The sequence below is a fragment of the Mesocricetus auratus genome, unplaced genomic scaffold (assembly GCF_017639785.1).
Source record: "Mesocricetus auratus isolate SY011 unplaced genomic scaffold, BCM_Maur_2.0 Super-Scaffold_100029, whole genome shotgun sequence".
In the NCBI taxonomy this organism is placed as follows: Eukaryota; Metazoa; Chordata; class Mammalia; order Rodentia; family Cricetidae; genus Mesocricetus; species Mesocricetus auratus.
In genome coordinates, this window is record NW_024429210.1 from 12,389,985 (window position 1) to 12,401,141 (window position 11,157).

Below are 11,157 nucleotides of genomic sequence, written 5' to 3' on the forward strand. Positions count from 1 at the left end.
TTTACAGATATCTGCAAGACATTATTCATCTTGCTCGAATTATCCCATGATCTTAAGAACAGATTAACACTTCTTTTGGGATTTAATTCCACAAGTCTCTTGACTCTCTGAAAGTGGATGGGTGTCTTCTTGTGTAGCCCAGTGCTCACAGGCATGACTGCCTGTAAGACTGTGAGCATCGGCTAGCAAAGCAATATTCTGAATTGTTTTGAGCCACATGGACTATTTGTGAGGTCAGCAGTACAGGACTGTTCCGGCCCGTACTGTGTCCCTCACATCCTGCCCCCGGCTTCAGCTTTGCTTCTTTCTCTCAGTTTTAAATAGTATTTCTAGGCTATGAAACGCATGTTCATCCTAGGAAATTTAAATAATAAAAACAGAAGGAAAAACACCTACAATTCTATTAATTTCTTCCTCTAGGATTTTGATTAAATAATTATGAACTGGACAATGTATTTCACAACACTTTTTTTCAGTGTTAGAGAGAAAACATGTTTTCTTTTTTAAAAACCATTCAGACTTCACACAAATTCGGTTGATATATGTGGAATGCCTTCATGGTAAGTGGCATTCAAGGTCTTTACTAGGAACTTAGACATGGCACTTAGCAAGAATGGTTTAGTTTGGAAACTAAACACTAGCATTGTTTGACTCCACATTAGCTGTTCATCGCTTTTATAAACAGGGGTGCAGATAATGACTACTGGGTATATAGAACACATTCAAAGACACAACCTTTGTATCATCCGTGACAGGAAGATATCATCACCCCCTCTTTGTGAAAAGATCTGAAGCTCATCACTCTTGGGTGATTCTGAGGGTTTAAAGGACTTGAACCTTGTCTTCTCTTTCCACATCAGGCTGCCAGCCATCCAGTGGTGTGGCAGAGCTCTTAAAATCCGCATTCCTTCCTTCTTTCAGAATTCATGTCAGTAATGTTGAAAATAGCACGCAGATGTATTAAACTTTATCTCTATGCTTACTTTGTACAAGCAGAGTCTTGATTTTAGGATTATTTCACTAAGGATAGAAACACTTTAAAAAAAAAACACTTGTTTTATGTGTATAGGTGTTTTGTCTGCATATGTGCCTCTGTGCCCTGTGTGAGCTTTGAACCATGTATAAGTCGTGCACCATGTGTGAACCATGCCTGGTGCTCTCAGATGCCAGAAGAGGCTGTTAGATCCCCTCAGACTGGCCTTAGGCAGTTGTGAGCCGTTGTGTGTGAGCTGGAAATTGAACCCAGGTCCTCTGGAACAATAGCCAGGGCTCTTAACCCCTGCATGATCTTGTTGTTTTAACTTTGGTACCTTAATCTAATGCTACTTCCGTCAGCATTGTGACTCTGCAGTTACCAGCCTGCTGCTCTAGCAACAGCCTGGCCATTTAAGCCGCAGCCTGGTGGGAATTTTGTTCCCACAGGCACCAGCTCTGTCACTGTCACTAAAGTTAGCTTTAGCTAAATCTATATTGTTCTGTTTATAAATAAGAATCAAGATTCAAAGGTTGGGGTGACAACCTGCTAGCTCAGAGAGGCTGGGTCACAACTAGCTAACCTTCTCTCCTTGTTGGCATCTCCCAAGAGATGGTCCTTCCACTCTGCCAAACAACAACAAAAAAAGCTGCACCACTTCAAATCCCTCCCTGCTACTTCTGGGGCACCTCTCTATCTCTCCCAGATGCCTTCTGATGAGCTATGATTATTTTCTGTCAACTGGTTGCTAACTCAGCCTCCTTATCCAATTAATTTTATTTAATTAATGCAAAGTTGGGGTTCACTGTGTGATTGAATACCCCCCACACCATTTCTCTAGCCCCAAAACAGAAACACTTCCAAGGCTATTTCTACATGTTGTCAATTGCTTTGTCTATGTGAGGTTGTCCAAATTACAATTCAAGCAGCGTGCAGTAATTTCATTGTCCCCTCTATAAAACTCTTGGTTCACTTAACAGAGAAAAGTGATTCATGGTTGTTCATGTTTTTTTTTTAAATAACTACACTTCACCTGGTTTTAATTCATGGATTTTCAATTCTACAGAATAAACTTTACACACAAGCTGAAGTCATTGAACTAGGGATGGGAAGCTGTGGAGATGAGAGACCCTAACTCAACATTTTTTAGACCCCTAGCAACTAGCACAGCACAGAGTAACTTGTTCTTCTGCCCTCTTCTGAGAAATCGGTGACCTCAAGATAAACTTAAAAGATAACACTCCCTGATCCAGGAGCTAGCTCACCACATTCCTGATGCATCTGGTGCCTTACTCAATGTTTAACTGTACAATGTCCCAAGAAGGCTTGCATGAGATAACCTATAACCTTCCCGTTAAGGCATGAGCTATCTCCTAACTTCCCCATCCTTTATGGTGCTTGCCTAAACTCCCCCATTTTTTATGATTTTTCCCCTTAAACCTCTGCGCCCCCCCCACTGCAGTTACAGGGCGTTAAACTCCTCTGCCCCTGCGAGGGTTATGAGTTCCGCCCCAGTGCACTGGTTCCCCGAATAAACCTCGTGTGCTTGCATCAAGAATGGTCTCTCTTGAATTATTGGGGCATTGGCTTATCCCGAGACTTGAGTGAGGGTCTCCCCACTCTGCCGGGTCTTTCAGAGAAAGCGACTAGGCCATTACTTCCCCTTATTCGTTCAGTAATTATCCATCTTTGACTCTAAACCAAACACCATAAGATGAAAGACTTCAAAGAGTGGTAGGTAAGATAGACAGACACATAAACACACATGTAGTGAGAGACCTACCAGATGCACCCATGGCGCTGGCCACACCCATTTAGGCATGGTCACAGGTGTGTACTTGCACATGTGGGATTTGGTCTGTGGTTCAAGACAGGTTTGCTCTTGCTTGTTTCCGATGGGGTCAAAAAGAGCAGCAGGGCATTTATCCTCGGATCTGGAACTTGAGGGTTACTGGTTTCTCATGTAAGTAACTTCCCCCAGAATAAAATTAACCTATATTATCCTAGTCCCTTGTATCTTAATCTGTACATACCACACACAATTATAGGACAGACAGGCCAGTGCTAGGACCAAAACATGTGGGAGATTTTGTCGAACATAGAGCCAAGCAGCTAAGCTAGCCATAGGGAGGTCCTGGAGTCCTTTCTGCAGATGTTGGGGCCTGAGCTCCATCTTGAACTGAAGCAAAACTTAGCCAGCTTCTCCCAGCCATCCCTGGCTACAATTTATTGCAGACTTTGACCAGAGAAGCTGTGACCTTGTGTCTCCTTGGCCTCCAGGTATTTCCCTAGGCTAAGCGTCTTGATGAAAACAAACACTTCTTGAATGACTTTTAAAACCTAACTAAAAGCAGCTTTCTTCTACCTCTTCCCCTTCATAGTCTTTAAGCAAATTTCCCTTTTGATTTTGTGGCCTGAAGCTCCTGGAAAAGCAACCCCTTCGTTAGCTGCAAAACAAAAGCCAAAATTATCTTGGGCTGTCCTTAGTTCCCTTGATGTCCTTTACCACTCACCTCTGTATCTTATAAAACCTTTGGAATCTGTTAGTTTAGCTGATTGTGGGCTTTCACCAACCAGAAAGCTAGGAATGTCCTCATACAACCTGAGGCCTGGAGCAGAGAAGCCCCTGCTTTGCTGTGACCTGCCTACCTGAGGTCCACATAAATATAATTCTGGCAATATAAATTCATATTGTGATTTGGATGATGGACAACCTGAATCTAATGTGCCCAGGCTATGGGCAGTCGTATCTACTTCAGAGTAAATTTTTCTTCACTCCCTTTGGAACAAGAACTGTGCTTGCCATGCCTTTTAATTTTTAGAATTAGATTTATTCATTTTCTGTCTATTTAGCCTACATTTTTGTTCGTACACTACATGTGTGCTTGGTGCCCATGGAGGTCAGAAAGAGCTACTGTTAACCCCACTGATTGAGAAGAAGACCACTACCACAGTTTAAAGCCAGATTTGAAGCAAGCTTTAATTACATGCTGGCCAGGTGGATGGACTCTGAGCAGGTCTATCTCTAGGTTTCCAGAAAATGGCCGAGTCACAGTTTGCAGCGGCTTAAGTATTTCCAATCAGGTCCAATCAGGGGCAAGCATACATACGGATGTATTTCCTGCCCATGAACCTCCCACCCATCCGGGATCAAGCACATCTGGAGCAGATGGGTCAAACAAATTCGTCTGGGGAGTGAAAAACGTGTGGCTTGTTGTGGCCCCCTAAATAGTGGCCTCCAGCATTTCAGGAACTATCTGTCCTTGGGCTAGGGAATTGCAGATCAAAGGCATTCTGTTTCATGCATATCTAAGGCACAATAATTAAAACTTAAAATGTAACTTTGGCTTCCATGGTATCTGGAGTGATAGGTGGCTGTGAACCACCATGCCCGCAATGGGAATCTAACTTGGGCCCTCTGCAAGAGCTACTCGTGCTGGTAACGGCTGCAGCATCTCCAGTCCCTTGGCACTTTACCAGAAACATTGAAAGGGAAGGGCGGAATACAAGCATCGGGAAAGCACCTGGAGGGACAGGGGTGCTCGTATGGAGCTGGAGGTTGGACAGTTAGGAAAGCTGTTGGCAGAGCCTAGTAAAGCTGGTCTTACACTGTTTGACTCAGCCTTTCCAATCCCGGGTGCGCGCTCAACATAAACGTGCGGGAATGTTTACCAACAGGCATTTTTCAACAAGAGCGGTGCCAGCCATACCTGCTCCTAAGTACAAAATGCACAGGTGCGCATCGACAGCTTGTTGGTGCGACTGTAACTGGGAAGGCAATTAATGGAAGTGTTGACGGCAGAATCGGGTTTTTTCTTAGACTTTAAAGCATTAAGTAGGCCAGCTGTTCCATTAGCCACTGACTGACTCGGGCCCTGAGGCATCCGGGTTGTGCCTTTCTGTGCATGTCTACTACACGTAATGGTTTGCTTTGGTTTGGTTTTTGAGGTTTTTATAACATAGCCCAGGCCGACCTCAAGCTGGAGATCCCCCTTAGTGGCTAAGAATGTAAGAGAAAGCAGGAAAAGGCTGGGTTTTTTTAAGTTTTAAAGCCACCCACGACCCAGAAACGATTGCTGTTTCCTTCCCTCCTGAAGCAGGTGCGCTTGGTCTACTCTGGCCTTTATCCCAGGTTGTATCCCGCCCTTGGAAAAGAATCCCTGGGTCAGGGGCATTTTTTAAGATCTGCGTTTGTTCTCCTTTTCCCTCTAGGAAAGGCGCACCTTTCTGCAGACAAAGCGGCTCAGCGCGGGCCCGAGTGGCTTAGAGGTCGGGGCTAAGGAACCCGCGTTTGCAGCAGCCCGGGCTGCGTCCCGCTGCGGGCGCGGTCGCCTCTGCTCGCCCCTCCCAAGGGAAGCTCTGGGAGAGCCCGGGCGGTGCAGGGCAACCCCGGCCCCGAGGCCCCAGCGGCGGGCGCAGCCCCGTTGCCCGGGGAACCGCAGCGCCGGCCGGGTAGCGGGCGAGCGAGGGACGAGGCCCGGCAGGCCAGGCATGGAGCTGCCGGACCCTGTCCGTCAGCGCCTGGGCAACCTCAGCCTCACGGTGTTCCGCGACTCCAGCCGCACGGGGCCCGGGCCGGGGCCGGAGCCCAGCGAAGCGGCGGGTGAGTGGCGAGGGCGCGGGGATGGGGCGCGCGAGCCGTGCCCGGGTGAAAAATGGCGGCTTCGGCGTCCGCCAGGCGCGTCCTCCGGCCAGGCCCCGGGCAGGACGAGGCTGCGGTTCCCTGCGAACCCCCGGCCACACTGGCACTGCCGGCCTCGGCTGCTGCTCTTTCTCCCGGCTCCATCCCACAGCGGCACCGATGAGCTCCGGGGGAGACCCCTCCCCCAGCTTGGCTACTGTTTGAAAGGGAGAACTAAGAAGCAGAGCCGTGGACCTGGAACCTCGGGGTTCCATGTTTCCGAAAGCGAGCCTCCCCTTGCCCTAAAGGCGGGCAATTCGAGGTCCCGGGGCCAGGGGGGAAACGTTTGCCCTGCGGTTGTGTAGCTGCGGAGACTGCAACCTCCTGTGGTTTTCCCGCGCCGTGTGATCGCTCCCCCAGACATTCCGTGAGCATGTCCACCAGTCGGATGCATGGATGGGGGGGGGGGGATTCTGGCACCCGGGAGTCACAGACTGCCACAGGCCACAGTGAAGGTAGCAGCTTACAGCCCTGCCTCAGGGAGAGGCTTCCCCAGTGCATCGGCTGTGCCCCGGCTGGAAAGGGTCTCCTGGCAGGAGTAACAACTCCACTCTGCCTGCTCGCCTGGCTCTGCCCAGGGTCGTCTCTGCTCCGCAAAAAGTCTTTCCCCAAAGGTCATCCAAGGGGGTTATTGAACGGGAAGAATCCAGGAGAGTAGCAGAGGACAGCCGGGTATCAGGGACAGAAGCTGAACAGACACAGGGTTTATATAGGGCTTCCAGGGTGGGGATTGGTCAGATTTTAGTGCTGAGCTCAGATTGGCTAGAGCTCTGCTCGAGGATTGGTTAGTTTTCTGCACAGATTAGGATCTGATTTGGCTTTGGTTTCAGGGCCAAAGTGTGTTTCTTTCTCTGGTCCTTTTTAGCCTTTTGGCTCCAATTGTAGGGCCAGGGTGCATTTCTTTAGTTCTGGTTGCAGGGCCAAAGTGTGATTCTTTGGCTCTGTTCAGGGTGTGTTTCTTTGGCTGGCTCTTTTTCCCTACACATTCAAATTCGAGAAAAACTGTTTAAATTCACTGCCTCTGCCTAGGCAGATAATTAATTGGTCAGTAAAATTTGTCTGTCCAATTATCTAATGATTTAATTTTATCTCATTACAGAACTCAACTTTTATAAAATTTAATGAATTTACATCTGGTGCCTCATTTATATTTTGGCCTGATTTTGAAATTGCATAAGTTTGATGTGTTGAAGTATGGATATGACACTACATAAAATAAAATAAAAACCCTGGCATGGTAAGCCGTCACTCTACCAAACTATGTCCCCAAAGTTTTTAAAACAAACAACAACAACAGTACAATCAAGAAGTGCCTGGGCTGTCCTGAAACTAACTTGCTGTGTAGCCCAGGCTAGCTTTGAATGTGAAATACTCCTGCCTCAGTCTCTTTGCAAACCTTTGACTAGTTTTCTGCTCTAAAGGTTCTGAAAGTGTCAGCTTAACCAATATATAATTATTTTCTTGTCTTCTTCATGAGTTTGATATTAGGCTGTAAAAAGCTTTTATCCCCTCACCTCACCTCACATCCACAACCTTCAGAATTAACAGATTTCATTCTGGTCACCGCAGCTTGTAAGGCCCATGGTCTCTTCAGGACATCACACCGCGTCTTGGATGAGGAATATGATTCTTTGCCGGCACGTCTCTTTATTTTCTTGTTTGGTGTACATGACTGTGTCCCTGCCTGGATGTTTGTGTACTGCATGCATGCCTGGTGCCCAAAGAGGCCAGAAGAGGGCAGCAGAGCTCCTGGGACATGGAGTTAGAGACGGTTGTGAGCCACTTTGTAGGTGCTGGGAACAGGGGCTGCAAGTGCTCTTGACCCCTGAGCCATGTCTCCAGCCCCAGGCAGCACTTCTTCTCCCCAGTTTAGCATGGTAAATACCTGGAGGGGAAAGATTGCTGCGGGGCTGCAGGAACGTAATCAAGGGGGGTTTGGAGGAGAGATGGCACTGGAGTAGCAGTAAGGAATGTACAGGGTTAGGATTTGCTGGAAGGGGGATGTCTTTATAATTTGAGGTTAATTATTATATAAGAGCTAACCTATAAGAGATTCACTTTATCCGTTCACTTTAAAGGTCTTTATAGAGGCCCTACAAAGGAACAAAGGAGGCGTTAGAATTTCATATTTATGTTGCTCTTTGGGATCTTTTTTTTTTTCTGAGACAAGGTCAGATATGTAGCCCTGACTGGCCTCAAACTTGCTTTCCCTGTCTCTGAGTGCTAGGGTGACAAGAATGTGCCACCATTCCAGCTCATAGTGCTTTGCTCTCTTCCTTTTCGTACTATGAGCCCAGGCTAGCCTCAGACTCACAGTGATCCCCTGTCTCACCGTGTCTAGCCTGATAGTCCATATTCAATCCAAACCCCTGCTCTGCAAACTGCCAGCAGACTGTGGAGGCAGATCCTTGAAGGACGGGAGACAACTCCAAGCAACTAATTCATCAACGGTTCGCAGATGACTATGCTGCTAGTGGTTATAAGTCGGCCTAGAGTGTGGAGTTTTGTTGAAGCGGTGTCAGTGCTCGGGAGTAGGAGGGCTTCCGGGGCGTTGGCCAGGGTTAAGGATGTGTTCCTTTCCTACCTCTTTCGCAGATAATGAGATGGTCTCCAGCTTGCCGCTGCAGATGTCACTGTATTTCAACTCTTACTTTTTCCCGCTGTGGTGGGTGAGCTGCATCGCGATGCTCCACATGAAGGTGGGTCGGCCTCCCTCTCTGCTCCGCTCCTCACGCCCCTGCGGAGGCTGAAGCCCTCTCTGCCCCACCCCCACCCCCGCACCCGTTGCTTGACCGAGGGCTTTGCAAGCATAGTCTCCCTTTTCTTTTCAGTATTCCGTCTTGCCCGATTACTACAAATTCATTGTGATCACCGTCATCGTCCTCATAACGTTGATCGAGGCTATCCGGCTGTACCTGGGCTGCATGGGGAACCTGCAGGAGAAGGTGGGTTCTCCCGTCCTTCAGGACGTACTAAAGACAGAGGGTTTCACGTGACTAAAGCGATGGCCGGGTGGCGGTGGCACCAGCCTCGAAGACTTGCGTCACGGCTTGACCTTTCCAACTCTGGTGTCTCCTGCTAGACAAGGAGAGTAACATTTGACAAGCTTACTGACTCCTGTGAAGGATCGAAACACAATAAACTCTTAACAACCCGTAACATTTCTCACTTCTTAGCCTTGGAAATATGTGGTCAGTTCTAAAGAAGGACAGGCAGCAAGAGTGGGAGACAGACGGGCTGATGGCAGTGTGCATGTGTGTAGTTTTAAACAGCGGCCAACTAAATGTCTGTTTGGAACTTTTTGTTTTGGTTTGGTTTTGGTTTTTCGAGACAGGGTTTCTCTATGGCTTTGGAGGCTGTCCTGGAACTCGCTCTGTAGACCGGGCTGGCCTCGAACTCACAGAGATCCGCCTGCCTCTGCCTCCCGAGTGCTGGGATTAAAGGCATGCGCCACCACTGCCCGGCCAATCTGTTTGGAACTTTAAGAAACATTATAAATCCATGCTCAGTGCCAGGCCCGTGTTTTCTGAATCATCACCCTGCCTAAGTATTTAGTTTCTAAAGTCTTTAAATCACTCTGTGGTTTGCTAAGCCCTTCATAATAGGCTCCACCCAGAAATTCTCCTTGGTTTTTCTTGCCATTTTTAAGCCAACCATGCAGACCAGGCCGATGTGTTGCTTCCTGGTCATGCTAGAGCTTCAGGGGCGGGGTGCTCCCCCTGTGCCCCCCTGAGGTCTCTCTCCAACACGTGACCTCTGCAGCAGTCTCTCTGTACCTTTAATGTTGCGCTCATTACTGCCCAAGCGTGAGTCGTTGGACATTACACTGGCTTTCTCATCTAGACAGTTCCCTAGGACAAGACTGGCGTACCCCTGAATTACTCGTGGGGCCTGCACAGTAGGCCCTTTCTAGTGCTGAGAGCCTGTTGTGCGCATGACCGAAACGACGCTGTCTTGCTGACCCTACAACCCTTGTGTCACTGCAGGTCCCCGAGCTGGCGGGCTTTTGGCTTTTGAGCTTTCTGCTGCAGTTGCCTCTAATCCTCTTCTTGCTCCTGAACGAAGGCCTAAGGAATCTGCCCCTGGAGAAAGCAATCCACATCGTCTTCACCGTCTTCCTGGCTTTCCAAGTCATCTCGGCGTTCCTGACCCTGAAGAAAATGGTCAACCAGCTGGCAGCCCGTTTCCACCTCCAGGACTTTGACCGGCTGTCGGCAAACAGTGCAGCTCTGAGGAGGAGGAGGCCGTTTACCGAAGAGCTCTGATCCCGCTGAAGAGTCCGTGCGTCCGAAAGGACTGAGACAATGACAGAGCATCTGAGATCAGGCCTGAGAAAGGGCACGCGAGTTCTGGGGTTGCATCCTGCTGCCCTCTGAAATCCTTTGTGGGCCATGAAAGCAATCTATTGGCCCTGAAGCTCAGGGCGTGTGCAGCAGACACTAAATTTCTTGTTTCTGACGTTGACTTTTCAGGTGTTTACTTATAAGTCCATTGGTAGTTGTAATCTATCACCTTTCCGTAATGTTTCTAGCTGTACACTGTAACTAGAAACATAGACTTTAGGGAAAAATCAGTTTTCGTCAATGGAATCTCACTGAGTATCTCAACACACTCCAGGACATGCCCCACACCCAGAAGTTGGGAAACACAAAACAAACTCAGTGGTATTTTTGCGGACTTTTTGTTTCATTCTGATTTTGTTTTGGCTTTTTTTTTTTGTCTTATTGTTAGTGGGTAGGAAGTTAGAGACGAATTGGGAAAAAGGAAAAGAAACATGCAGAATATGTGGTATGAAGAAAAAATTAAATAAAAAAAGAAATGTGTAACATCTCCTTTAAACTTTTCGGTTATCTAATTGGCCACTCTGGGTTTCTTGGAACGTTTGGAGATGCTTGCTCATCGGCATGCTCATGCAATAGATGGTAATTTTAACCAAGACAAATTTTGGGTGTGCCAGTGCTCAATTCCAAATCTCTTCTCAGATGCGGTTTTGAGGGGAGGGAGGTGGGTGTGATGTGGTATTTACAGAGTTTATCCCGAGGTGAAGGAGGCAGGCATATTGTGGTATTTAAGAAATATTTTGTCCAAAGCAATACAAAGAAACCCTGTCTCTAAAAACCAAAAAAAAAAAAGAAAGAAAGAAATATTTTGGCACAAAACCGGCTTCAGTATGTGTGACGGAGACATCTGTTTTTACTAAATGGTAAGCTATTTACATTAAAGTATCAGTAGTGCACACTTGTCTTGTGCAGGTCTTTTCAACTATGAGGTTTTCTTAACTGTCTGTTTTTTCTCTTTCTTTTCTTTCTTTATTTGTTGTTGTTGTTTTTTTCAAGACAGGGTTTCTCTGTGTAGCCCTGGCTATCCTAGAACTTGACCTGTAAACCAGGCTAGATTCAAACTCAGAAATCTACTTACTTCTGCCTCCCAGGTACTAGGATCAAAGGTTTGCACCACCACAACCTGGCTTGTGTGTGTGTGATGTGTATGGGTGTGTTTTGCC

At 47.5% G+C, this 11,157-nt stretch overlaps 1 protein-coding gene across 4 annotated transcripts; it reads left to right on the top strand.

Annotated features, from left to right (window-relative positions):
* The first annotated feature begins 4,952 nt into the window (after positions 1–4,952).
* On the top strand, positions 4,953–10,890 carry Tmem17 (transmembrane protein 17). 4 transcript variants are annotated; one of them, XM_005070377.4, is made up of 5 exons: positions 4,953–5,073; positions 5,186–5,576; positions 8,250–8,353; positions 8,486–8,599; positions 9,641–10,890. In XM_005070377.4, the coding sequence occupies exons 2-5, from the start codon at positions 5,465–5,467 to the stop codon at positions 9,917–9,919; spliced, it is 609 nt and encodes a 202-aa protein (XP_005070434.1). In that variant the 5' UTR covers positions 4,953–5,073; positions 5,186–5,464; the 3' UTR covers positions 9,920–10,890. The 4 variants fall into 4 exon arrangements, with proteins under 4 accessions (XP_005070434.1, XP_040589156.1, XP_040589157.1 ...); XM_040733223.1 differs by lacking the exons at positions 4,953–5,073; positions 5,186–5,576 and adding exons at positions 5,705–6,021; positions 7,224–7,291; XM_040733222.1 differs by lacking the exon at positions 4,953–5,073 and having other exon boundaries at positions 5,173–5,576.
* Positions 10,891–11,157: the final 267 nt, after the last annotated feature.